Source organism: Petaurus breviceps, unplaced genomic scaffold (assembly GCF_028583685.1).
Source record: "Petaurus breviceps papuanus isolate PSGF00001 unplaced genomic scaffold, PetGlider_PUasm1.0 90654, whole genome shotgun sequence".
Classification (NCBI taxonomy): Eukaryota; Metazoa; Chordata; class Mammalia; order Diprotodontia; family Petauridae; genus Petaurus; species Petaurus breviceps.
The window spans coordinates 3630422-3658304 of NW_027187301.1; the positions used below are offsets into that span (position 1 = coordinate 3630422).

Genomic DNA, 27883 nt, shown 5'->3' on the forward strand with positions numbered 1-27883 from the left:
AGTTTGAATCCAGCCTCAGATACTTACTAGCTTTGTGACCATGGGCAAACCACTTAATTTCAGCCCCAGTTTCCTCATCTGTCAGATTGAGGTAATAGCACATTTGTAAAGCATTTTGCAAACCTTAAAGTGCTATATAAATGCTAGCTTAATTATTAATAGTTTTATTCTCTAACCCAGCAATAATCATCTGTTATCTAGTTCTTCATTTAACAGACAAGAAAACTGAGGACCAAGAACATTAAGTGACTTGCCCAAGATCACGGGGCAATAAATATCAGATATAGGATTAAGCCTGAATAGTCTGATTCCAGAGCCAGTTTTATCTAATCAAATTAAGAGGAAACTGAGTTCCTATCCGGAGGGAGCTCCCAGACTAATGGGAGAAAGTGTTTTTGCCCCCAAGGAGTGTTCAGTTGAATAAAGGAGATAAATCCTAGGGGAAGAGGACAAACACAGGATCCATGGTCATGTCTGCTACTGGAATTATCCTGAGGGTGTTTCTGATGAGATTAAAAAAGATGATCTGACATCCTACTTTTACTGCTTGTTTTTCAGTTGTGTTCAGCTCTTTCTGACCCTCTTTGGTGTTTTCTTGGCAGATATTAGGGTGGTCTGCCATGTCCTTCTCTAGCCTCATTTTACCCATGAGGAAATTGAGACAAACAGGGTTAAGTGACTTGTCCAGGGTCACCAAGCTGGAGGCTGGATTTGAACTCATGAAGATGAGTCTTCCTGACTCCAGGCCCAGGGCTCCAGCTAGCTACCTCTACAGATCACTAGTTTTATTCAGTTATGGAAAAAGTCATTTTATCTACTTGCAAAATAGTCCCCAAAACATAGAAGAATAATGAATTTTTATGAGCATCATTTCTTTTTTTTTTTTTCTTTTGGAGGGCAATTGGGGTTAAGTAACTTGCCCAAGGTTACACGGCTAGTTTTTTTGTGTGGGTATTAAGTGTCTGAGGCCGGAACCAAACTCAGGCTCTCCTGACTCTGGGGCTGGCGCTTTACTCACTGCACCACCTAGCCACCCCCCTGAGGATCATTTCTATCCGAATTCTGTTGAAAAAAAAAAAAAGATGAGAAAAGGTGAGATGATAATAACAATAGCTAATATTTCTATAGCACTTTAAGGTTTGCAAAGCAGTTTACTTACAGCATCTCCCTTGATCCTCACAATAACCTAGCAAGGTAACAGCACCAGGTATCATTGATACCATTTTACAGGTAAGGAAACCGAGGCTGAGAGAGGTTAGAGGTTACCTACTTATTGCCATTCAGCTCATAAGTAACAAGAGCACTGTCCCTGCCTTTAGGAAGCATCCAGTCTAATGGACAGAACAATGTTCCTATCCCCCAAGGACCTCTCAGCCAAATGGGAGAGAGAGAGAGAGAGAGTGAAAACTGAATCAGACAAAATATATAAATATAATCACTCTGGTGGCTGGCTTGTGACTACAGTACAGCTATTCTTCAGCATGAAACATTCACAATATAAAACAGATTATATGACTAGGTGCAGAATATATTGTTAGAATTACTATGTTGACTTACTGTGTTGGTTCAGCTGAATTAGTGGACTGTTTGTACTGTCTCATATAAATGATATGGAAAGGGGAGGAGGGAACACACATTTAATAAGTGTCTGCTTGGTGTAGGCATGGTGTACTAGCTGTAGAAATGCAACCCAGACTATTCCATGCATTTTAGGTGTTTACTTGGAAAATAATGTAATTACTACAACTATAATTCTGTTACACAACAGATGAAATATGTATAAATGGTTTTTCAAATTTTTCTTCTCTTCATTCCTTATTCTTCCACCACCCTCTTATTTTTATTCACCACCTCCCCTGGATAGTTGTAGTGCCCCCCAGGGGGTAGTATTACCCACTTTGGGGACCTATAATAGTCCAACCTATATCCTCTACCAAATTCTTATCAATGAAATTGAGTCAATCCCTCCTTTAGTGAAAAGAAGATAAGCAATTCCTGTAGACTCAGAGAACCTGGGTTCAAATTCTAACTCTGATACTTACTACTGGTATGACCTTGGGCAAGTGACTGATCCTCTGTCACCTCAGTTTCCTCATCTGGAAAATGAGAAAGTTGCCCTAGATGTCCTCTAAAGTCCCTATGATCCTATGGTCTCACCTCCCTGGTCCTCAATTTCCCTATTTATAAAATTGAAGAGATTGTACTTGATGGCATTTGAGGTCCTTGAAACAGATAGTTGCTTATTCTTGGGAAAACCTGATTCTCTAACATGGTACCCCAAAATATACTATCCCTCCCCACAAAAAATAAAGATACACATATATATTTATTGCCCACACATACACACACAAAAATATATGTTTACAGATATATACACATATATATACTTTTATATATGTATATATGCACATATTTACTTATATATCATTGAATATGATATTATTGATTATTTTAATAAGTTAATATTAAATTATTAATTATAGTCACATTAATAAGAAATAAAGCCATAATAAAATATTTAAATTAATTATTAAATTATCACACATTTATATAATATATTCATATTTAATTCTAGGTATAGAAACTTGCATACACACATATATGCATATACGTGTATAGATCACACTCACCTCCAAATTCTAGCCCCACCCTCTGTGATTCCCTTCTTATACCCTCAAGTTCTCAAGCTGTGGTTTCTTGGGATCACAGGATCTACAGCTAGAAGAGACTTGAGAGATCGTTTGGTCCAGCAACCTCATTTTGTGTTGTACAGAGTCACAAGAGTAGGAAGAAGTAGACCCAAGTACTAACCCCTACTCTCTGGCACCAAAGCCGATGTTTTTTTTTTTTCCCCTGACACACTATGTTCTATGCTGCCTTTCTACCATCTCCCGGGCCAGCTGTGGGCAGGAGGGCTCTTTGGTGGCTAGGTTCTCTGGCCACTGCAAAGAGCCCAAAATGGCAGCTTAGATTTGGCCTGTGACCCCTCTGCTCTGCCCTGCAGCCATCCTCAGCGAGCTTCTTCAGAGGGAGAACCGAGTGCTGCATTTCTGGACCTTGAAGAAGCGACGATTAGACCAGTGCCAGCAGTATGTGGTGTTCGAGCGCAGTGCCAAGCAGGTATTTCTAGAGCTCGCCCCTTGGGCTGGGAGGTTCAAGGGACCCCTCTTCCCCATTCCCATCCCCCTCTACAGCAGTCAAAGCCTGAGAGAATCCAGAGGAGCCTCTCTAAGGCAGGATGACAGGGAAGAGGGGGAAGAAAGGCAAGGGCAGCTGGCAGGAAGGAGGAGGGATGTAGGTGTTCATTTTTTAGCTCACCAACAATATTAATTAAGCATTTTATGTGTAGAGCCCTATTTCTGAGGGTTTTGAGGAGAGGCCTAAAAGAGAAAAAGATTATCTTTTCTCTTAGGGAGTACCTTTAGGGAAGTGGGGGAATTCAAATTTAAGCAGCAAATCCTAGATGTGGAAACTCCTTTCTCTAATACAGAGCAGCAACTCTTCTATAACTTAAAGTCTTAGAGTTGCCTAGGGTCCTGAGAAGTTAAGTTTAAGTGACTTGTCCAGGATCACACAGCCAGTAGATGTCAGTGGCAGGATTTGAACTGAGATCTTTCTGCCTCCGAGGCTATCTGTCGCTCAGTCCTGTACCCTGCAATGGAACATAAAATCCATCCCCTCAGGGTGCTCTGAGCCAAAAGGGAAAGAACAGAAATAGTCAAGTGAAAACAAGTTAGCTAACAGCTTATCAGTGCCTGTTAACATTTGTCAAGTTCTATTATATCATCCAGCTAAACCTTCCTTCTGGTGTATTTTCCTCCTGAGGACTGGCTTTTTGGGGGACCTGGGGGTGTTCTTGCCTCCCACAGGCACTCGACTGGATCCAAGAGACAGGCGAATATTTCCTCTCAACACACAACTCCACTGGGGAGTCCACAGAGGAGACTCAAGAACTGCTGAAAGAGTATGGAGAATTCAGGGTGCCCGCCAAGGTATGGAGCCTCTGGTTGCCCCCATCCCATCCCATTCTAGGGAGGGATGAGCCCAGACTGCTGGGAGCCTGAGCCGTAATAGGTTGGGGGGAATTAGGCAGGGCTTTGTTCCAGATGGCTAGACTCAGAGGAAAATGGGCTTAGAAGACATTGTGATAGCCCTTGTGGTCCTCCAGCCACTTAGAAACACCAGAACTTCACACATAATTAGGGAGAATTAGTTCAAATAAAAAAGGTACCAGATGACAGTCTGAGGTAAGCTTCTCCCCTGCCCCACCCATATCTACCTGAAAGCCCACTTATAAATCTTGCCTTGGATACAGTTGTGGTACTTGTCCCCCAATTCCTAGTTACAGTTATTCTGAGAATAGATCTGTTTAGCAGTTAGCCACAGTTACCAGGGAAACATAGTTGGAATCAGTTCCTTTGGGGCCTGAATTACAGCTGTTGACTAGAACAAGTCTGTTCCTGGTTTCTTAATGATCGGCTCCTGCCTATTCTGTTTCCAGATACTCACCATTGTCCATCTAATGATTTTCTTGGCTCCTACATTTGGTGTAGTCATTAGGCCAACTAATATGACGAACCGCATAGACCCAGGGGAAGAGAGGTCTCATACATTTGGGAACACATATTCTCACATCTGTATGTAATGGTACCATACGCCTGTACACCCACCCTCATGCATATACTTCCCCCATTTGAAAGACTAATAACTGGATAAGCTCACCAAGCAGGAGGATTTCTAATTGATGAGCATCCCCCCCCCACTTCTACCTTGGTTTCTTCCCCTAGCTGAGACATGTTGAGGTCTCTAGAAAGTAGCCCCCCTATACTCCTGTACCAAGTAGGATGAAGCTAATGAGAGGCAACAGGACTAATCTCCCAATTTCATTTCCATCTGGAATCCCAGCCAAGATTTGATCTCAGGACCCATGGGGCTTAAGTGCCAATCCTCTCTGTCTCAAATTCAGGTCCCTTCTCTTTTATCTCCCCCTTCCTCCACCCCACACCCTGGGCTCCCTGCCATGTTAGGAGACTCTCTTGACAACAGTGCCAAAAACAGCAGATGGAGACCAGCCTGCTCTTCCTAGAGCTGTATGAGCTACCTCTGCAGAGATGAAGAATGTTCTGGAAGTGAATAGGGTACATTTTTCTCCTAACCCACCCCCAACTCTATTTACTGCCCCTCTGATAACAAGAGAAGTTTATGTTTGGGTTCTGCCCAGGAAAACCCACAGTTCCCTTTTGAACCTGAGATTTCTTGCCATGGGAAAGTCCGAGTTATCCATATAGCTCTACAATCTGCTTTGTACATCAGGCATAGCTGGTATCTTATCTGAGAGTGTCTTTCTACTGCCATGTAGCATTCTCCCTGTCCAGTCTCCCACTGTGGGTAGGTGTGAGATCAGAGAATGTAAATTAATTTAAATACCAGTGAGTCAGACATTACACTCTAAAAATTCATGTAATCCATTCCCACCTCAAGTGGAAATGATTTTGGGGTGATCCCAGTTGAGACTATATTCTCTGCCATTGGGAAGAATGATAAATAATTGACTGGGTCCATAGAATGTTAAGGCCCATCCTGTTCTTAGCTAGATAAAGTGGGGCAGAAATGCCTTAGATAGAAACCCTCATCCCCACATTTCAGAATAGAGTCTGGGCTGCAGCACAAGCCAGCCTTACAGAAAGCTATAACACCAAATGAGTGAAATGGAGATTTGGCAAATTACATGATCAGTTATGATTACAAATAGGGATTGGGACTAGCTAGCGATTTCGTTCATATGGGGAACCCTCCAGGTGAGGAAGTTTTGTCCACCAAAGCAGGTCAGTACTTACTTCAGTGTTCAGTCCCTGGACTGAACTCCCCAGACAAGTGAGTTGTCTAGAGGGTAGAGAGGTTACTTAAACTTTGTTTGTGTTCAAGAACACAGAGCTATAATGTCAGGATTTGAACCTTGATCTTCCTTACTCTAAGGCCACTTTATCTTTATCCACTGCATCATGCTACTTCTCAGTTAGTACAAATAATTAATTAGTCCCATCTTTCCTCCAAATTTCTTCTCATGTCCATCACTACCTTCCCATTCCCACCATTCTAAGTTTAAGAATCACCATCACCTTCTCTCCATTGCTTTAATTCAGTCCTTTGCCCCAAAGATTTCCATTCTCTCCTACTTAAAAGAGAAAATTGAAATTCCTTAGCATTTTAAGTCCTCTACAAGCTAGTCCTTACCCACTTTCTAGCCTGATCTCACTTTCTTCCTTTTGTAGATCCTCTCCTCAAGCTAAAAATTTCCTCTTGCTACCCTCAGATAAACAGCAAAGGTTTCTTGAGTCTACTTGCATTTTTCTACCTCTGCGTTGTTCCTTTTTCATTCCCTGAAATGTCTCCCTTTCTTGCCAAATTCCTCCCATCCTTCAGCTCAATCTCACATTTTCTGTGCATACTTTCCTGATATGTCAAATAAACATGATCTCTCCCACTTTTTAAAACCCAGTGGTACTTTTTTTATATATAGTTTTATGTAATACTTACTATGTTTTGTATTTGTATTTCTGTTTTTGTATTTATCTTATGAGTTTGAAATCTCAGGTTTAGGGAGGAGAGGATGGCAAGGACTTTGCATATCTATGTATAGGCTATTCTAGGCACTCTAGCACAATAGGTAGCCAATGAATATTTGTTATTTGAATGAAAAAATTTGAACCTCTCCCAAAATCCAATTTTGAGCTGAATTATTTGATTGGGTTCTCTGTGTCATTGGAATGCTACTTTTTGGTAAATATCAATCAACATTTAGTAAGGACCTACTATGTGCCAGGCATGCTGTCAGCTGCTGGGAGATACAAAGACATAAACCAAACCCTTTCTGCCCTCAAGGAATTTATATCCTATTGTTACACATTACATATTTAGGTAACATGTACACATACATATGGACACATGGGGGAAGTAGGGTCAAATCTGTGATTTCATTGGTTTAGAGAACTCCCAAACAATGCAGATTGACAACACATAGTCTACAGAGAGCTGTCCGGGTGCTGAAAAGTGAAATGATTTGCTCATTGTCCATCAGCCAATATGAGTCAGAGGCAGGCCCTGCCTCCAGTTGTCCCTGACACGGAGGCCAGCTCTCTATCCACCATGACATAATTCTATCTCATAAAATATTTATTCATACAAAACATCTGCCTCTGAGTCCAAATACAGGACGATTGGCCTTCAGTCCTTCATTCCATTCCTTCTCATTTCATTCAATTGAATCAATATTGATTAGATCCTATTGTATGCAGAGCACAGAGGGTGACAGGGCTAGAGAGACACATTATCTAACACAAACGTGATCCCTGCCTGCATCATAGAACTTGCCATTCACTAAGAAGATATGCCATATACATAATAATCATAATATAAAGTGATATGTGACCAGGCAGCAAGATGGCTCAGTGGAGAGAATGATGGATCTGGTGTTGGAAAGACCTGAATTCGAAGCTTGCCTCATATATTTATAGGCTGTGTGATTCTGGGGCAAGTCAATTAACTTCTGCCTGCCTCAGTTTCCCCACCTATAAAATAGGTGCAGCTAGGTGGTGCAGTGGGTAGAGCACCAGGCCTGGAGTCAAGATGACCTGAGTTCAAATATGACCTCAGACATTTAACTAGCTGTGTGACCCTGAATAAGTCACTTAACCTTGTTTGCTTCAATTTCCTCATCTGTAAAATGAGCTGGAGAAGAAAAGGCAAAACACTCTAGTATCTTTGCCAAGAAAACCCCAAATGGGGTCACAGAGTCAGACATAACTGAACAACAATACGTGGTCAGAGCATTAGAGATCCTAAAAACAAGAACTCAAAGAGCTCCCAGGGAAAAAGTCTCTTGTAACTAGGGAGACCTAGGAAGGCTTGGGGAGGGGTGTGTGACATTTAAATTGAACTGTAGAGTTTGTATAGGAATTCAGCTGGAAAGGAGGGGGTGGGAGAACATTCCAGCCATAGGGAAAGGTCTGAGCAAGGCAGGAATGTGCAAGGTGTGATCTAAAGCAGAGGTTCTCAAAGTGTTGTCTGAGGAACCCCAGGGAGTCCTGGAGAGCCTTTCAGGGTGCCCTTGAAGTCAAAGCCATTTTCTTAATTAAACTAAGACATTTTTATTTCTAATACAATAAATATCAGCCAGTATAACCATATAAATAAAAGTAGTGGTAGAAGATCCTCAATCATTTTTAAGAATACAAAGGGGTCCTGAGACCAAAACGTTTGGGAACCACTGGTCTTAAAGAGTGGTCCAGTTTGGCAATAATGTGTTCGTTCATTCATTCATGAATCTATTAATTCATTAACTGAGAGTATCTCCTATGTACAAAGCACCATGTCAAAGCACTGACTACAACAAAGTAAACTTGAGATTTTCACATTAAAAGGTAAACATGAGATCATAAATGCCCTTGAAACTTAGCAGGATAGGTACCATCCATGAGATTTTCTTGGCAAAGATACTAGAGTGGTTTGTCATTTCCTTCTCTAGTGGATTAAGACAAATGGGTTAAGTGACTTGCCCAGGATCAAACAGCCAGTAAACTGGGTCTGGATTTGAACTCAGGTCTTCCTGACTCCAGGCCCATCATTCTATCCACAGAGCCAGATAAACTACCTTTCCTGGACCCTAACACTGCTTAAAAACCCATAGACCTAGTGGAGGTGAGAAGCAGCACTGTGCAGATTTCTACAAACTTGAAAATAGAGGCAGGAAAGGAGCATTTGGGTCGGGATAAGAGAAATAGGAAAAAAAAGTATACTGTGGGAGTTGCTTTCCTAATATAAATTACAAAGCTTGCAGAAAGGCTAACTATATACCGATGAGGAATTCAACTTTTCTGGCATCTCTAAGAAGTTTAATTCTGCTAAAAGCGGCCCATCTGATGAATTCTTGGCTTTCCCAGCTCACAATTTAATATCCAATGGGAGAGGAAGCAACAAGGGGACTGCTTTTCTGGGCTTAATTCTAATGAACAAAGAAAAATAGGTTAGCAATGTAAAAATGACAGGAACCACGGGAAAAAGATGATTGCTTCATCCTTGATCTTCTGGTAGCCAAGAATGGAAAAAAAACAAACATAAAGATGTGTCCTATGTTTAGAAAACTCATATTTTAAAGCCTCAGAGAAAAGATAGTTACAATCCCATTGCTGGGATTTAATTTCCTATTGGGGAACAATTCTAAAAAAATGAATCTTACTACATAATCACAAATAATTATGAAAAAAAAGAGAAAGTCTCCTAAAACTCAATGTGGCTACACCAAAAGCTCTCTGATGAACTTCTCTTTACAGAGGATATTTACAAGAGAGATAGAGTAAGTGATTAATAAGCATGGATGCAGGTGAAAGAAAGGCAGTATCTCATAAAAATACTTTGAGCTAAGTTAAAGCCCCAGATGAACTGAGGTTTATACAAAGTGCCAAAAGGAAGACATGAGAGCTACTGCTTTGGGAAGACATTGACTGGTGACAGAGAGAAGGCCGAACTCAGCTCCTGTCTACTGCTTTCTTTTTCACTGAGGAGAATGGTCATCAAACTAGGAAGTGCAGGAAAAAAATGACTTAGAAGGGAATTGAAATTCAGGAGAGGTGAAAAGATAGCACATACCTAGCCATTTTCATTATATTCCAACTTCTAGGAACAAACAAATTTCCTGAAGGTGATTGAGAATATAATCTCAGTGTTCATTTACATTTAATGTATCACACCCTTAGTCCACAGTTTTTAAGGAATAACGGAAAATAGAACAGATACCAGTATTCAAGAGAGGAATGATTGTACTGGTTTTTTCAAGAGAAGGAAGGGATGAAACCTGGAAATCACAACTGATAAACTTTATGTCACTCCCTGGAAAAATTCCAAATTAAGTTGTTTTGGGGGAATTTGGGTAAATACTTTACTTGGTTACTAGGAGTAAGCATAGGCTCACCAAAAATAAGTCATACTAAACTAATGTCATTTCCTTTCTTAATATTTGCTTATCAACTAAGAAAATGTCATAAATTTTGAAGTTGTTTAATTTAGCTTTATTTTGTTTAAACTTCATAGAGATTTTCTTCTTTCTCTCTCTCTTTCTCTCTTTTCTTTCTCTCCTTCCTTCCTTCTTTTCTTTCTTTCTTTCTTTCTTTCTTTCTTTCTTTCTTTCTTTCTTTCTTTCTTTCTTTCTTTCTTTCTTTCTTTCTTTCTTTCTTTCTTTCTTTCTTTCTTTCATAGTTGTATCCCCAGCTATTAGCACAGTGCTTGGCACATAGTAGGTGCTTAATAAATACTTATTGGCTTTTGATATAGGATATCTATTATCAAAATAGATATCCTATAGATATCCAAAATAGATATCACCTAGATATCCTCAGGGTGAGGATGGTGAAATGTGGGTGAAATGAGAGCACTCTTAGGGAGACCCAGAGCTGATTGAATAACATTACCTACTGTTGATTGATGAGTCTATGCCAACCTAGAAAGAGTCCCCTTATAAATTAATGTAAGTCTCCCTCCGTACCCCATCCTGGTCCGCATGTTTATTTATGACTCAGAAGAAGACCTGGATGGAACAATGATCAGATGCAAAGATGGCATAAAACTGAGTGAAGAAGCAGACAGCAGAAATGACATGATTAAGTTTCCTGAATATCTTGACATGGTGGGATATAGCATGGAAACTAACAAGCTAAAACTTAGCTAAAAAAGTAATAAATGCAAAGTTTTCTATGTAGGATTTTTTTTAAATCAACTGCATCAGTCAGTACTTTGGGTATTAATTTTCCTATGGTTTGACTGTTCCTGAAATTCAGGCACACTGACTCCAAGTACAAGTAAAAAGTCAGGTACTAGAAGTTGGAATGTCTGTCTAGCTATAGGATGTGAAGTTATATGGGAACCTGAGGACTGGCAGGAAAATGAAAGTATTTTGTGTAAAAGCAGATTGGTCTTTATTATCTACAATATTCAGACAGATCTGTGACCATGTTAATGTGGTTGTTCCTTCCAGTCATGCAGATCTTAACCCCTCCATGAATGCCCACTTTTCATCTTTTGTCCTCATCTTTTCATAAATTTGCCACATAGGATCCACACAAATACCTCCCCCACACACACACTTTGACATTGTGGGAACACTAATAGTGAACACAAGCTGTCCATTGGTTATCTTTCACTCTTGTTGCATCTTCCTCCTTGCTCCTCCATTTCTCTGATGATATCATTTATTTCTGCCTTGTGATTCTTTCTGGGTGATGTCCTATACAGTCTGCCCATGCACCCTGCTCTCCGTTGCCCCTCAGTTGCCCCTCAATTTCAGTTCTGTACAGAGTGTCTAGTTAAACACTCTATGACTCATAACCAAACAATCCTAGAAGAGTACTGATGTTAAGAAGACGGCCCTTTAAGGTAGAAGTCTGGAGACATTAAAGAAACTTGAAACATATAAATTCTTTTCCTTTTCCCCTAATTATCTTTGGAAACAGATGAATAAATCATTTTGACTGTTATAAATACCCAAATTAACTATAAAAGACATATGAAGAAAGACACTACATCCAGAGAAAGAACTGGTAAATAGAAGTATGTATAGAATAATTTTACAGAAATATACCTATTTGTGTCTAATGGTAGCCATTTCTAGGGCTGGGGGAGGGAAGAAAAGATAAAAAAGAAATTTATGTCATAACTTTATTATATGTGTAAAAGGAATACCATATGGAGATTCTTGCTTCATTCCAAAAATTAAAAACAAAATAGATAAATGTGAAAAAGAGAAACTTGAAGATTTCCCAAAGGGACTTTGCTTACAGCCATTAAAACTCTTGTAAACTCTAAATAAATACAGTATTCCAGAGGATCTGCTTCTTGGAATAGACTTAGTAAAATAACTTTGTAAACCTAGGATACCCACAAGTTATATTTTTCTTACTTGACTTTTTTAGATTTTAATCTTAACCTTTCTTCTCCTTTGAACCAAAGAGCTTCAGAAAGCTTTGACCTTCCTCAATTGGTTATCATTGTCATCAAAATTGCTATGACAACTCAGGACTCAGTTCTTGGCTTTGACTTACTATTGTTTAAGAAAATCAACCTGTCAGCTACCCTGGGAAGCAGGGTATACTCTGAGGCAGGAGAGGGTGAGGTAGGACTCATAGTACAGGAGATGGTCATATTACTAAGACCAGCTTCACACTGACAAGGTGACAAGCCTTGTCATCTATCATCCCATTAGGGCTGGCATTTCTCCAGTTCTGGTCCTTAACAACCATTTCTTGAAGATCCCACAAGGCGCTACCTTCCTATCATGGGAATACACCAATATGCATAATATTTGAAGAGTCCCAATCTTTATCATGTCTCTAATTCTGTGACTTGCCCATGACTTGTGGAAGGGTAAGGAGAGGTTTATATGAGGTTGTCTACCCTTATACACTTCTGGAGGGGAAGGGACTACTTCATTTTAGTCTCTCTATCCCCAGGACTAGCATAGTATATGACATATAGTAGGTACTTCATAAATGCTCACTGCTTGCTTGATCGAAACGAAATTAATCCTGTAACATGGGGTCATCTTTTGGGAGCAGCAAACAAAGGAGAAAGTGAAGCTTCTGATTCAACTGGCTGACAGCTTTGTCGAAAAGGGCCACATCCATGCCACTGAGATCAGGAAATGGGTGACAACAGTTGACAAGCACTATCGGGACTTCTCCCTGAGGATGGGCAAGTACCGCTACTCACTGGAGAAAGCCCTAGGAGTCAACACTGAGGTAGGTGCAGAGAGGTTGCATCATCCTTTCCCTTCCCCCTTCATTGCTTTCAGTCCTCTTGGTCATTTGTACTACAACAAAATACAAACTATGTCCGTGTTGTACTTGGCACCCAAGATGAGTTTTCTGACAATCCATAGCTCTTTCACACTGAGTTTTGTAGTAGGTGGGATGGATTACATTGAGCCAGACCTACCAATGCATTTGCATGATGGCTAGTCAGGGTTATTGGTGCTTTTTATGGCTGTAGAGAAGAACTTTTCTCTAAGCCAAGTTAATTGGCCCCCATTGGGAATTGGACTCATAATTTTGGCCTCATTAGCACCCTACCGTATTCAACTGATCTAACTGGCAAATTGCTATGGCTCCAGCTGTGGTGGGGGTTGCCCTTGTCAGATGCTATTTGTGTGAGGGTCCTAGAGACTGAAAATTTAATTGTTGAAGATATAGGACATAGTTGATGGGAATTTCAGAAGAGCTATTTGGGGAAAGGAAGATAAAGATGATTCTTATGCTGTTATTTTAAGCAGGAGACTCATGGAACAAAATTAGGTCTAGAAGCTATAGTTGGTCTAAGCATGGGGGTGTATACCTGTAATCTCTGCTGCAGAGGTGACTAAAGATGGTGGATCACTTGAGCTTGGGAGTTCTGAGATGTAGTGGATTGAACCATTGGATGTCTGCATTAAGTCCAGCATCAATAAGGGGAGCCCCTGGAAAGGGAGGACACCAGGCTACCTAAAGAAGGGTGAACCAACCCACATCAGAAATGGAGCAGGTCAAAGTTTCCATTTCAGTAAGTAGTAGGGTTGGGTTCAGGAGTGACCACTGTACTTCCAGCCTATGCAATATAGAGATAAAAAAGGGGGTGAGGAGGGGGAGGGGAGAGGGAGGGAGAGAAAGATAGAAAAGAAGAAGGAAGGAAGGAACGAACGAACGAACGAACATAGTGGGTTAAGAATGAGCAGAGAGATGGGCAGCCCCTCTTCTCCCCTGTCCAGAGTGGACATCTTGTGACTGAAGATGTTAACTCTTCTCCTATTCTTTCTACTATCACGTCTTGTCTCAGAACAAAAGACATAGGTACTAACTTCTAAGAGAGACAGACAGAACTCCTAATGCATGGGAAAGCAAGATGAAATAAATGATAAATAAATAAAGCCAGGGACTTTATAAGGGCAGGATCTCCAGAGCAGAGGACATGGAAATAAATTTTGAAAATGCAGACCTTTTGTCAGTCACAGTCACGAGTCTGTCACATTTTAATGTCATTTAACTTTAATTTGGTAGTCAAACAAGTCAGCTTAGTTCCCTCATGAATTCTTACAAAAATTATCCAGAGAACTTAGGGAAATCAAATCTGCTAAAAAGTTTATAGATCACCTGTATATTCCATCTATCTAGACTCCTTCTGTCATTTCTAAGATGAATGACAGATAGAATTGTCTGTAATTAGGGAGTGGAGCTAACTAATTTCTTTTCATTTCACAGATTAAGCCTGTAATGGGGTGTATTTGAGCTCTCCTTTAGGAATATCACTCGTCTGATTGCAGAATTTGGCTAGAGCTCTAGGAAAAGAGTTAAGGCAGGATGCATGTTAGATGGACACTGAGACCTCACTTCACATTGAACAATGTCAGGTTTACCCATTAATCCAGAGCCAAAGACAAATGCTAACTAATGCATATATCAAGTAATGAAAAATTAATATACACATTAATTGTGCTTCTTTTTAACCTTCTATTTACAAGGATAAATATTTATTTATATTTAAAGCTTTGCATTGATTACTTCCCCAGGGACATAAAAGTGTATTTGCATTTCCACATGACTGAATTTCACAAATTTTGGGGTTTCATGATCAAGAGGCAGGCTCAATCAAAGTAATAGCTCTGAGCAAGGTGTAAGACCTTATTTGATCGGGTATAGGACATATTTATTGGCCCTAAGAGACCGACATATAATTATTGAATTTGTTCATTTTTTTTCCTACTCTAAGCATTTACTTGGACTGCAACTTCTTATTATAGCAATTTCATGTAGAAAGAAAAGGATTAAAAAAAACAAGCCAACTTTCCCTTCCATAGGAGTATTTGTGGATTTATGGTTTTGGTTATGGTTCATTTTCTCATCTCCTTTCCCTGAAAGCACATTACTCTGGCCATCTTTCCCTTGCCTACCCCACTCCCTTGTATCTTTCCAGTGGCCTTTCCCTGAGATGTCCATTAAGTGATCATCTTCAATCTTTCTGTCTATAGGATAACAAGGACTTGGAGCTGGACATCATCCCAGCAAGCCTCTCAGACCGTGAGGTCAAACTGCGGGATGCCAACCATGAAGTCAACGAGGAGAAGCGGAAGTCAGCCCGGAAGAAAGAGTAGGTGCTATCTGGGCAGGCCCAGCCCTGAAAAGCAAAGAAATCTCATGATAAGAAGTATCCCTTTCCTTTATTCCCCATAGTCAGTCATTCACCAAGTTTGGACAAAGGACAGAGTTCTGGACTTGGAGTCAGGATGACCTGATTTTAGATCATACCACTGATATTTACTAGCTGTGTGACCCTGGGCAAGTCACTTCACCTAGGTCTACCTCAGTTTCCTTATATCAGTAAAATAAGAGATTTGGACTTAATGCAAGGTCCCTTTCAGCTCTGAATCCATGATTCTATAAAATGTCTTTAATAGCTATCTATTCCTTTCCCTTCCTACTGAAATTCATTTATTCAACAAATGTTTATTTTATTTTTTTACTTATTCTTTGAATATTTTCATTTTTTAAATGTTTTATTGATGTCTTTTTTTTAATCATCATGATTTTCCCCAGTATTCCTACCTTTCCCTTCCCAGCGAACCATCCCATATAGCAAATGGCATTTTTTTTAAGACAAACAAAAGGAACAATAGGAAAAAAAGTCAGCACAATCATACATTGATGCAATGTTTAACACATTTAGGCCTCCCACCTCCACCCAGGATTGAGATGGGGGTGTCCTCTCCTATCTCTTCATTCAAATCATGCTTCTATGAGCATTGAATAAGTTCCACATTTCTATCCTTTCACCTCCTAATAATGATCTCATTTCAGATTTCCAATATTCTCATAACCACCCCTGCCAGGTAGGATTCTTCTCATGGTCTGTGCATTGTCTTAGCTGCAATTCCCAAAGCTCTATCTCTGCTACTGTCCTCTCCCCTGAGCTCCAGTCCTGGTCTGTATCTGCCTGTAAGACATGAGGATGTCGGTCACCAAACCCCATAATGTTATCTCAAACTCAATTTGCCTAAAACTCAATTTAACATCTTTCTTGCCCAATCAGACCCCTTCTGAACTTCCTTTCTTCCAGGTCTCCCAGGCAACCAGGCTCAAAGCCTTGCAGTCATGTTTAACATATCCCTTTCCTTCCTTAATTATGGCCAGTCCACCATCAAGTTTTGACAGTCCTTCCTCTAAAATATCTCTTGTCCCTTCCCACTGCCATTTATTCATTCAGCAGGCATTTATTAAACTCCTACTGCATGCCAGGCATTATTCTAAGTATAGAAGGATACAAAGAAAAAAAACCAGTCCCTGCCCTCACAGAGCTTACATTTTGCCTGAACGCCACTATTCCCTATTCCAGACCCTTATCACCTCATTCTTAAATCATTTTAGTTTCCTTCCAATATTCTCTTTCTCTTCATTCTCTTATGCACACTGTTGATAGATTCACCTTCCAAAAATAATACTTTCATCATTTCATCCCCTTCTTGAAAATTCTCAGTGGCTCCCCTTTTTGTAGGATGATTCAAAAACTCCTTGGCCTGGCATTCAGGGCTCTCCACATTCTAATTCTAACCTGCCTAGTCTAATCCCCCCAATTCAAATTGACCACTCCATCTGGGATGGCCTTCTAGTTTTTTTTGTCCTAAACATAGGCCTCATGATGTTATCCCAACTTAGGAGGTCTCCTTTTCTTTATGCAATTTAATCCTACTCATCCTTCAAAGTTCAACCCACTTCCTTTGTGAAACCATCTGGATGACACCAGATGATGCTGATTGCTCCGTTCTCCAAAGTTTTGTAGCATTTCTGTAACACGTACCATTAATCTGGTACTTGGTGCCTTGTATCGCTATTAGGATGGAGATAGGGTAACGAAGCGCTGGGTCTGAAGTCAGGAAGGCCAGAGTTCAAATCCAGCCTCTAACTCCCTACCTCCTGGGCAAAGCACTTAACTGCTTTCTGCCTCAGTTTCTTCTACTGTACAATGGAGAAAATAATAGCACCTACCACAAAGGTTTGTGGTCAGGATAAAGTGAGATAATATTTGCAAATCTCTTAACACAGTGCCTGGCACATTGAAGGTACTTAATAAATGTTCGTTCCGTTTTCCCTTTCCTGTCTTGTTTTTCTCTGTTCCCCTGTAATTTCATTGATATCAAGAACCCAGATGAGGAACTGTCTCTATCAATGAAAATCATCCCTGTCTCCACAACTTAAAAGTCGTGCTGCCCTAATAGAGATAAAAGAAAGATAAAACAATAACCCTATGGTAGCATTGCTATGGATTCTCTCTCTGCTGATGCAGGTTAAGACCCATCCCTGGCTTAGCCTCATTGCTTTGGAAGAGATCTTAGAGATTGCCTGGTTCAATCCCTTCATTCAGGATCACACAGCCAGTATATGTTAGAGAGAAGGCTTGAACTCAGGTCCTCCTGGAGCTAAGGCTGGCTCTCTGTCCTCTCCTACCCTGCCTCTCTGGGATTGTTATTAAAACATTTAAATCCAATTCACCAAACATTGACTAAGCAGGTGGGATGAACGAGGTGCTACACTTGGTGCTGCAGGAAGAAAGTTGAGAAAATGGCAGGTCTCCACCCTCAAGTTTATAATAGAGGGCTGGCGGGGGAAGTATCCAACCTATTACATAAATAAGTCTAATTTAAGGTAGAGTGTGATGGAAGTGAATGAGAGATCCAGACAAATGGTTCTAGGAAAACCTGAGGAGAAGCCAGGTGGCTGGTCCCCAACACAATTAGAAGCAAACTTACTATCTGAGAAGGGAGGACAAAGGGGAAAGAGGGATAGAATTTGAAATTTGGAACTTTAAAAAAAAGTATTAAAATTGTTTTTACATGTAATTGGGGGAAAAGAGGAAAATATTGTTTTAAATATATAGCACCCCCCAAAAAAGATTATAAGCAACTCGAAAGGGAAGAGTATGCCTCAGTTTTACTTTGTGTCCTTCACAGCCCCTGGCCCAGTTTTCAGGATAAGGTAACAGTTGCTCAATGAATACATATTGATTTCGGTTGATTGGGAAAACCAAGATCTTGTCCAAGACCATGAAACAGGTCAGGAATAGAACCTGGACTAGATCCCAGGCCTACACACTCTAGGGTTTGTTTGTTTTTTGGTTTTTTTTCAAGGTAGATCATGGAACATTTCAGGAAGGCAGGGGAAGAACCCATCCTTTCCCTAATGACATCATCATCATTATTACCACCACCACATTTTAGATTTTCATAGGACTTTATCATTTACAAATAATTCACATTTGTTTTCTCATTCCCTCCTCCCACTGAGATAGCCCGGGCTATAATAGTATCCCCATAATGCAGTTGGGGACCCTGATAATCGGAACAGGAAAAGGTTTTGCATAAGGTCACATAGCTAGTAAATAAGAGAGCCAGGGCTGGAATCCAGATTTGTTTGAGAAGCAATATGTAGTTGTGACCTGCAGTCAGAAAGACCTGGGTCCAAACCTGTGACCTTGGCAAGTTGCTAGTTTCCTCCTCTGTAAAATGAGGGATTGTGCAGAACAGTTTCTAAGATCCCCCGCAAGCTCTGTGTCTTTGATTCTGTGATATGAATCCCAAACCAGCACTCAGTCCTGGTTGCCAGGTTACTTTCCACCTTCTCAGCAGAGGGACCTCGGAAAGGAAGGGAAGGTGCATAAAGACAGGCTGGTTTCAGCAGGAGGGAAAGCTCCCATCCATCTAGGCAAATGCATAATTTGTACCCAGGAGTGGATACAATGGGATATGTTTTAATGAAGAAGATATTGTCATGGAATTAGACTGTGGGACTGCCAGTGAGTTGTATGGAGTATTGTAACAGCTGAGGAGGAAATGGGGCTTTGAGGAGTGCAGTCAAAGGCAAGTTTGAGGGGAGCTTAGAGCTGTCGAGGGGTTTCAAGCATTCTCCTTGGTGTTACTGGACAGATAGGGGAGGGAAGGGTGCTATTGGAGGGTCTGTTCGTTCCTTGCCTTCCACTTAATAGATAGGCACCAGAAGGAAAAAAGGCACATTTTGCACACCTCCATTTGCACACCTCTAATCGCCCTGTCTTCCAGCACCTCATTGTGATATGGTGGGAAGCACTGGATTCTCAAAGGGCATAATAGTAGAAGGGAAGTTCTTTCAAGCCCTGTCAAATCAGAAGGGTTTCTGTTATGGTCCCAGGGATGGACCATTATCCCAGGACCATCCTAGTTCACTTCAGGGAAGCTGTTCACAGGTTAGGCACTGTGTGAGGCATCCATTGTTCACAACAACTCATGAAGACCTCCTCATCAAGAGGCATGTAGTGGGGGTGGCTAGGTGGTGCAGTGAATAGAGCACTGGCCCTGGAGTCAGGAGGACCTGAGTTCAAACCTGGCCTCAGACACTTAACACAAAAACTAGCCATGTGACCTTGGGCAAGTCACTTAACCCCAATTGCCCTCCAAAAAGCAAAAAAAAAACAAAAGAGGCATGTAGTGGAAACGGTGCTAAACTTGGAAACATAGAACCTGGGTTCGAGTCCCAACTCTGACTCTTATTATATGACAGGGTCTGGGGTCACAGAGCTAGTTAATGATAGCACTGGATCTAAGACCTAGATCTTTTTACTTCCCAGTCCAGGATAATTTATGACCATATTATTCTGTGACTCTGAGTTTTGAGCCAAGTTTTAAGTAGGAGAATGAATACTGATGGAGAAGACCAAGGGAGATAATCAAAAATGGTGTCATTGTGTGAGTGTGAATGGATGACTTACTGGAAGACTATGTGCTTTTCCTTCTAGATTCATCATGGCAGAACTCCTCCAGACGGAAAAGGCATATGTAAGAGATTTACATGAGTGCTTAGAGGTAAGACTGAGTGGCTTGCTTAGTAAGTAAGTACTTACTGTAAGTGACTTTCAGACTTGTCAGAAAGATGGCATCTTTGACAATGATCCAGGATTGTAGACAGCACAGAACTCAAGATTCTGTTCTTTTTTCAGAAGGAAGCAGAAAATAAGAAACTGTCTCAAAGAAGACATAGATACCCTTGGGGCCAGAAAAATCATATGGAATCATAAAGTTCTTTGATAAGAGAAACTCAAAAATTTCTCACAGAGTGGGTCTATACCTGCCAAGTAAAGTGGAGAATTAAAGTAATTATCTAGATAATTCTTGTTTAAAAACAAAACACTTATCTCCCACTGATCATTTAGTAAACAAGTCACCATAGGTTGGTGAGGGGGGTGGAGTATGTTTCTCCTGGATTCTCACTTCATTTCAGGAGATGAATTTCACCTGAGATAGTTTGGGACGATTTTACATATTCAGCTTTGATTTTCTTTCCACTTTGTTTACTGTCTTGTTTATGTCCTTAATTTTACATTTCCCGGTCTGGGCCTTGAGCCAGAAAGCTGGAGGGCCTGTCTGTTCTTGTTTGCATTTTTGCATGGCTGTGCCAATGTTGAAACCTGTTGGTGTCTTCCAGACGTACCTGTGGGAAATGACAAGTGGTGTGGAGGAGATCCCCCCTGGGATTCTTAACAAAGAACACATCATCTTTGGCAACATCCAGGAGATCTACGATTTTCATAACAAGTAGGTCGGTGGAGGATTTCAGGGGAGCTCTCTAGGAGCATCGAGCTGGAAGGGAACTCAGAAGCCATAGTTCAGCCTTCTCATCTTATAGATAAGGAAACTGAGGCACTTGAAGGTTGAGTGAGTTGGCCAAGGTTATACAGGGCAGAAGCATCAGAGAGAGGATAGGTACATAGTTCCTTTGCCTCCAGAACCAATGCTGTTTCCACTGTGCCACATTGCCTCCTAGAGAGGTCCCCAACTAACAGAACATAGCAGATCTTTTCAGAATCTGGAGTTGGAAAAGACCTCAGATATCATGTCATCCAGAACATACCTGAATCCCTTTTACCAGATACCAGACAAATGTGTGTGTAGTCTGAGCTTAAAGATCTCTAGTGAAAAAGAACAAGTGACCTCTTAGAAGTAACCCATTCCTACTTTTCTCAAGGCCCCTAGGGAAATTAGTCAACTGTCCAGTTTTCACTAAGGGCCTACTGTGTACCCAGACCTACAAAGTACATAAGCTGGATAGCAGGAGAAGGCCGCTGTCCATAAGACAGAGTCCAGCTTTACAGGTTAGAGCTCCAGGCATTTGTTGCCACCATGCCTCATTAGACACATACCCTTCTCTAAAATCTACCAGGATCCCCAATGGAGGAGGAGAACTTACCTGTCAACTGGGCCCCTTCTCATTCCCCCATTCAGTCATTTCAGCATCAGTATCAGGCACACATGCTGTAAGCTCAAAGCTTTGGGGCAATGAAAGATAGATCTTCCTATCAAAAAGTTCAGAAGTTACCTGCACGAGAATCTCTTCTTGCACCCTGATTTGATTAAGAAGATCCTGTTTAGCTGAGAGAAAAGAATAGTAGCCTAATTTCTGTAGCTCAAATATTCTACTCCTCCATTCTCCAAAATGCACCCAACTCATCTAAGGTTAGGGCAGTAGTTATCAGGTATCTTCTGAAAAGCTAATATTGTACTTTAAGTTTCTGAAAGTCAAAGGAAGCACTTCTAAGGAGCATAAGATGCTCAACTGTGAAACAGACACCCTCTTTATTGATGGTGTATGGAGATGGAGAACAAATATACTTAGTATTAGAAAAACCACAAATGAAAAAACACAAAAGGGCTAAATTTTGATTGTTACTGTTCTGTCCTGGAAAGCCCAGAGATCCAGCATTAGTGTTATTAGGATATGACCTGGAGTCAGCCCTAGGATCCCAGTCTTGGTTGGTGATTATGGTTCAAGAATTAGAAAGAGGGAAAGGGAAGGATCCATGCAAACCAGAAAAGAAGATAGTCAGAGAACAGAGCATGACTGAAACCTACCTGAAATGGTGAACCCAATCAGACTAGTGGGACCCAGAGCAGAAGCTCTGTATGTGAAAGGGATGGAGAGTAAGTATCCAGTGTCTCCCAAACCACTCGTTACCAAAAAGGCAAAATTTTCCAGTTGAATTATAAATAGGTTATAGTCCCCATTGAGGCAAAATGGTCCTTGGACAATTTTATCAAAGCCATTCAGCCATTTTTTAAGTCTTTAGATAAGTGAAGCCATGACAGTTTGTTTCTCCCACCAAGTCTGGAACCTTCATGACTGGGTGAGCGAGGAGGACCCAGAGAGAATTTCTGCCTTGGGAGGTCTCTCTGGAATAGCTAACCCCCAAACCCCAGGAACCTCTCATCTGCCTTTTAAAACCCACCCACGTAATTCCAAGCTAGAAATAGGGAACTGCGTAAAGAAAACCAATTCACCTACAGTCTAGCCTATACTTCATGGAGAAGACTAAGATTAGAATCCAAGTACTTTGCTAATTCACCCATTTGTTTAAAGAAATTTTATACCACCACCTATATACAGGCACTGAAAACAGCATTATAAATAGCATACAAATGAGTCCTAATCATTTTAAATGGTGCTGTAGCTACCATCTTGTCAAAAGTGACATTTTGTAGCTCTCCCAAGAATCTTGACTTCAAAAGCAATAGGAAGTTTGTCAAGGAATTCAGAAGGAAATTTAATAGGAATTCAGTAAGAAAACTGTCAAGCATCAGAAAATTCTATGAAATTGAAAATTTCGACATGCAAAACAAAGTTTCTCATTTGGGTAGAAAGACTTAGGCCCTAAGTTACGTCCATCACCATTATTTTTGACTCTAACTCAAGTATGGCATTCTTTTCTCAAGAGGAGTATCAATGAAAGAGACTGAGTTTTAATGTTAAACACAAGAAAATCAGTCCTTTTTCACCCTTTTTTTCCTTTTGTTCTCTGCTGTTAACTCCATGTGTAGCCTTTGGCAAGTCATTTCCCCTTACTGGGGACTTAATTTCATCATTTGTAAAATAGAGTTGGTCTCTGATTTCTAAGGTGCAATTAGGGTCTTATGACCTGATGATCAAATTCAAGAACATGGGTAGAATAAATTAATGAATAAAAGACATTTATTAAGCACTTACTATATGCCAGACACTATACTAAACACTGGGGACATAAATAAGCAAGGAGGACAGTCCTGCCATCAAGGAGCTTATATTCTAATGGAGAAAGATAGCACATAAAGAGAGCTAGAAAGGGAGAGAGGTGTGTATGTTTAGTGTCGTGGTTTGGAAATGATCAGAAAACAATGTGAAAGCCTGTATTTGCTCAGTTGTCTGGTCATGTCTGACTTTACATGACCACATGGATGTTGTCCTTGGGGTTTTCTTAGCAAAGATCCTGGAATGGTTTGCCATTTCCTTCTCTAATATGTCCACATCTTACAGATGAAAAACTGAGACAAATAGGGGTTGAGAATTCCCCAGGGTCACATAGCTAGTACGTGTCTGAGGGTGATTTTGAACTCAGATCTTCTGACTCCAGGCCCAGTGCACTATCCACTGTGCAACCTAGCCGTCCCTGGATCAGGGTAAGATAAGGCAAAATCTCACCTTTCGGGGTCCAGGGTCTCAGGGTTAGAGTAGTGGTGGGAGGGGCTGCAGAGTTTGGCCAGGACGTAGAAGACATGCTTTGGAAATAGCAGGAAAGTAACAAAGAAGAGAGTGTACCATTAGATCTCCCTTCTATTTCCTCTTTCCATAACACCCAACAAGTGAAGTTCTGTCTGGTCTTTTAAACATGGTGTCCCCATTAGGCCTAATCTCTAAGTTAAATTTTAGAAAATATACATAGCTTGTATTGAACACGTCATACATTCAGAGGTACATAATGTTGGTTAAGCACACATATGCACCCAAAATATGCTTTACTTTTACTAAATCTGAATGTTGGTGATTGCTGGCAACTGATTTTTAGCATGAAATGTTTGAAAATGTGGAGGAAATGAGTCAGTCTGGACATTATCATCTTTCCAGAACCATCAGGTGTCAGATCTGGGAGGGACTTGAGAAATCATCTGGTCCAACCCCCTCATTTTGTAGAGGAGGAAACAGACCCAGGGAAATAACATGACTTGCAGGAGATCACATAGAAACTAAGTGGCAGAGTCAGAAATCAAGTCAACAAGTGTTTGTGAAGTCCCTACTATGTGCTAGGCACTGTGCTAAGTACTGGGGATTCAGAGAAAAAACAAAATCAGTCCCTACCCTCAAGGATCTCAGTCTAATGGGAGAGACAGTATGAGAGACCAAACAAGCATGTACCAACAAGCTATGTGCAGGATAAACTGGAGATAATCACAGAGAGAAGGTGTTAGTGTTAACCCAATACTCCTGACTCCAGTCCCAGTTCTGCTTCCACACCCTTTCCTTTGAGTTGCCAATACTGTTGTGAGTTTGAATTAAGCCTGGATAATTTATGACATTGGCTGCCAACTGCGGGACACAGTCCACCCACCTTCTCTAAAACCACTTCCTGGTCCCCATCCTTTGGAGCAATTACCTCTGATGAGTTGCAGGAGCGTAATAGTCATTTCAGGCGTTAGAATGAAAGGAAGTCCAGGACTTAATTGGTTTCCAAATCTAGAAATCACTATTTTATGTAGACAAATTGGAAACTTTCCCTCTCAGAGAAGAGACCATGGGCCATCCATCCCTTGGGAGCCCCAGGCTCTCTTAAAGGACTTGATCTGAGTTACCTTCACTGTTGTCCTGAGAATACAGATACTGGTACCCTATGCAGGTATTTATTTGCCTGCAGTGTTGCTGACTGCTGGTCTTGTTGATACTAAAGAAGTCCTGTGGAACTATTCACCCATTTGTAGCCACAAAGGACAGAAATGTCTTGTGTTCTTCTGCTGTTCATTCCTGAATTCTGTCAGATATAATAGCGTTTGGCACAAAAGGGCAGACAGCAAAGTTTGTCTTCATTGTCTCCAGCCTGTTTTCCCCTTGCTCTGCTAATTTGGTAGCAGGACTCTCCTGCCCTTGCTTCAGGTACCCAGTACTCTGCATCAAATAGGTAGTAGCATGGCTTAGTGGATAGACAGTGAGCCTCTCGAGCCAGCAAGATCTGAGTTCAAATTCTGCCTCAGACACACACTGATTTTGTGACTGCTGGGAAAGTCACAACCTCGCAGTGATCTAGAGGTAACTCTCCAAGGCTATGTCTGGCCATTGGACCCAAGTGAGGCTGGTAACTTTGCACGGCCCTGCCTCACTTAAATCCAGTTCACATCTCCTTCCTGCTGTCATTGGAGAACACAGAATGTGCAACAGCAACAAGGTTATAAATTATAAAGAAGGCATTGACTCGTATTAGTGGAGAGGCTTCCCCACAGAGGAGTTCCCTATGCTAATAAATCATAAATCCAGGATCTATCCCAATCCCACCTACTTAAAACGGGAAAAAAAAAGGATCTAACAGAGCAGTAATTATACTTGTTAATTGTTTACTATCAGCTCTATGGTATAGTGGATTTGGAATTGGGAGAACATGAATTCAAATCAGTTTCCTCATCTGTAAAAATGGGGATAATAATCACATCTGCCAACCTCACAGAGTTGTGAGGATCAAATGAGAGACATAGGTGAATTCCTTGTTATCAGTAGTAGTAAACATAATGACAGTAATAATAATAAATATTAAGGCAGCGAGGTGGCCCAGTGGATAGAGCACTGAGCTTGGAGTCAGAATGACCCAAGTTCCAAGCCTGCCTCAGACATTTGGTAGCTGTGTGATCCAGGGGAAGTCACTTCACCGCTCTCTGACTCAGTTTCTTCAATTGTAAAACAGGGGTAATAGTAGTCCCTTCCTCCCAGGACTGCTGTAAGAATTAAATGAGCTATTTGTAAAATGCTTAGCGCAAGTCCTGACATACAGTAAGCATTTAATAAATGCGTGTTTCCTTCTTTCTACTAATTATTACTTTGAGCCCCTTTTCTTGAATTTTAGAGTGGAAAACTTTGTTATAACAGTACCCTCCCCCCCCCCCCCCCCAAAAAAAAGGAAGAAGAAATTCCAGGCATCAGAGGACAAGTGGGCAAGATTCCCTATTGTCATTAAACCTGTGTAAAACTGATAAAAATAAAACGGCCCATCTTCTTTCCTTGGGGGGAGAAAGATTTTTGCTTTGACTTGCACAAAGTCAACAAAAGTAGTCCTTATTCATACTTGTTTACATCAGTTTCTTACCTTTCAAGCCTGTATCCCCAGCAGCACAGTCATGATTGAATATGCAAATCATTACCTTCTTTAGATTAACATACACATTTGATTTCTTCTATATATGAACTATTCACAAAGCCGAGCTGTCTCAGTTTGGCATTGTGTGGGTATTGGGATGAGTGGGTAGCCTAAGTGGCCCACCTCTAACCTGAGCCAGCCCAGAGGGAACTTGGACTGGGGCACCCTTCACTAATTGACAGTAGCTGAAGTTTCTTTCATGTGCTCAGAGGCTAGGAATGAGCAGCAGGGGGATGGTGGGAGGCCCTGGCTGCAGCTGAGCCTCCTCTGATTCCACCCTCCCGGCAGCCTAGGCGTGAAGGAGTCTGGTGTGAGCAGATGGGAGGGAGCCAGAGGGCACTGGGCCCTCTGGCTCTGAGCCTGGGGCCTGCAGACTGGGGCCAAGCCGTTTTTGAAGCTCTGCTTCCTGATGGAACAGAAATTCAAATGAATCATTGTGAGCTCCCTAAGTGAGTGCAATGTGCTGGCGATCTCCACTGAACACCCCCACCAATCTCCAGTCTCTTTAGTCTCTTTGGCCTTTTAGTCGGTCCTAAGTATATTCTTTTATTCCATCAGAACTGGACATTGATGGGGAACAGTAAGGGACAACAAAATGGGACCAGTCTGGTAGATTTCCTTTTCTTCAAATAGCTGCTTTAGATTCAAGCTGCCCATGCTTTAAAGAACTGCCCAGATTCACATTAGAGACACATTGTCATCACTGTCAACATCATCATCATAGCTAGCATTTATATAACATGTCAAGATCCACAAGGTGCTTTACATGTCTTATCTCACTTGAATCTCACAACAACTCTGTGAGTTAGGTAGTGTTGTTAGCCCCATTTTACAGATGAGGAAACTGAGGCTAAGATTTTAAATTACTTTCCCAGGGTCATGCACTTAAGTAAGTGTCTAAGGCAGAGTTTTTCTTCCTTCTTTCCTTCCTTCCTTCCTTCTTTCTTTCCTTCCTTTCTTCCTTCCTCCCTCCCTTCCTTCCAACAATGAGGGCTAAGTGACTTGCCCAGGATCACACAGCTATTAAGTGGCTGAGGTCACATTTGAACTCAGGTCCTCCTGACTCCAGGGCTGGTGCTCCATCTACTGCACTACCTAGCTTCCGCCTAAAACAAGATTTCAACTGTCTCTTAAGTTCACTGTACCACCTAGCTATGTCTAACAAGTATTTATTATTATGTGACAGGTTCTTTGCTAAGTGCTGGGGATAGAAAGACAAAAATAAAACAAGAAGTTTAGATTTTAGTTCCTAGGGATGCAGTGGGAATGTGAGATATTTTCCTTTTCAAGTATAACAAGCTCAATTCTTAAATTGTTGAAATAGCACTGATTCAAAGACTTGTGGAATTTTCAATGGGAGGAACTTTTTTGTTGTTGAGTTATTTCAGTCATGTTCAACTCTAAATGACTCCATTTGGGGTTTTCTTGGTAACAATAGTGGAATCGTTTGCCATTTCCTTCTCCAGCTCATTTTACAGATGAGGAAACTGAGGCAAACAGGGTTAAGTGACATATCCAGAGCCACGTAACTAATAAGTGTCTGAGGCCAGATTTGAACTCATGAAAATGAGTCTTCCTGACTCCAGGCCCAGAACTCTATCCACTCTACCACCTAACTGCCCTTGGAAGTGACCGTCAAGGTCATACA

The 27883-nt window shown here is 41.1% G+C and overlaps 1 protein-coding gene across 4 annotated transcripts in view; it reads left to right on the forward strand.

Annotated features, from left to right (window-relative positions):
• The window catches only part of KALRN (kalirin RhoGEF kinase), a 982696-nt gene that overhangs the window by 612357 nt on the left and 342456 nt on the right, over positions 1-27883 (forward strand). For all 4 annotated transcript variants that reach the window (XM_069064963.1, XM_069064965.1, XM_069064964.1 and 1 more), the window contains 6 exons: positions 3005-3120; positions 3870-3992; positions 12603-12785; positions 15044-15162; positions 19834-19900; positions 20520-20629. In XM_069064963.1, the coding sequence (XP_068921064.1) occupies positions 3005-3120; positions 3870-3992; positions 12603-12785; positions 15044-15162; positions 19834-19900; positions 20520-20629 (718 nt within the window). The remainder of the gene's footprint in view (positions 1-3004; positions 3121-3869; positions 3993-12602; positions 12786-15043; positions 15163-19833; positions 19901-20519; positions 20630-27883) is intronic.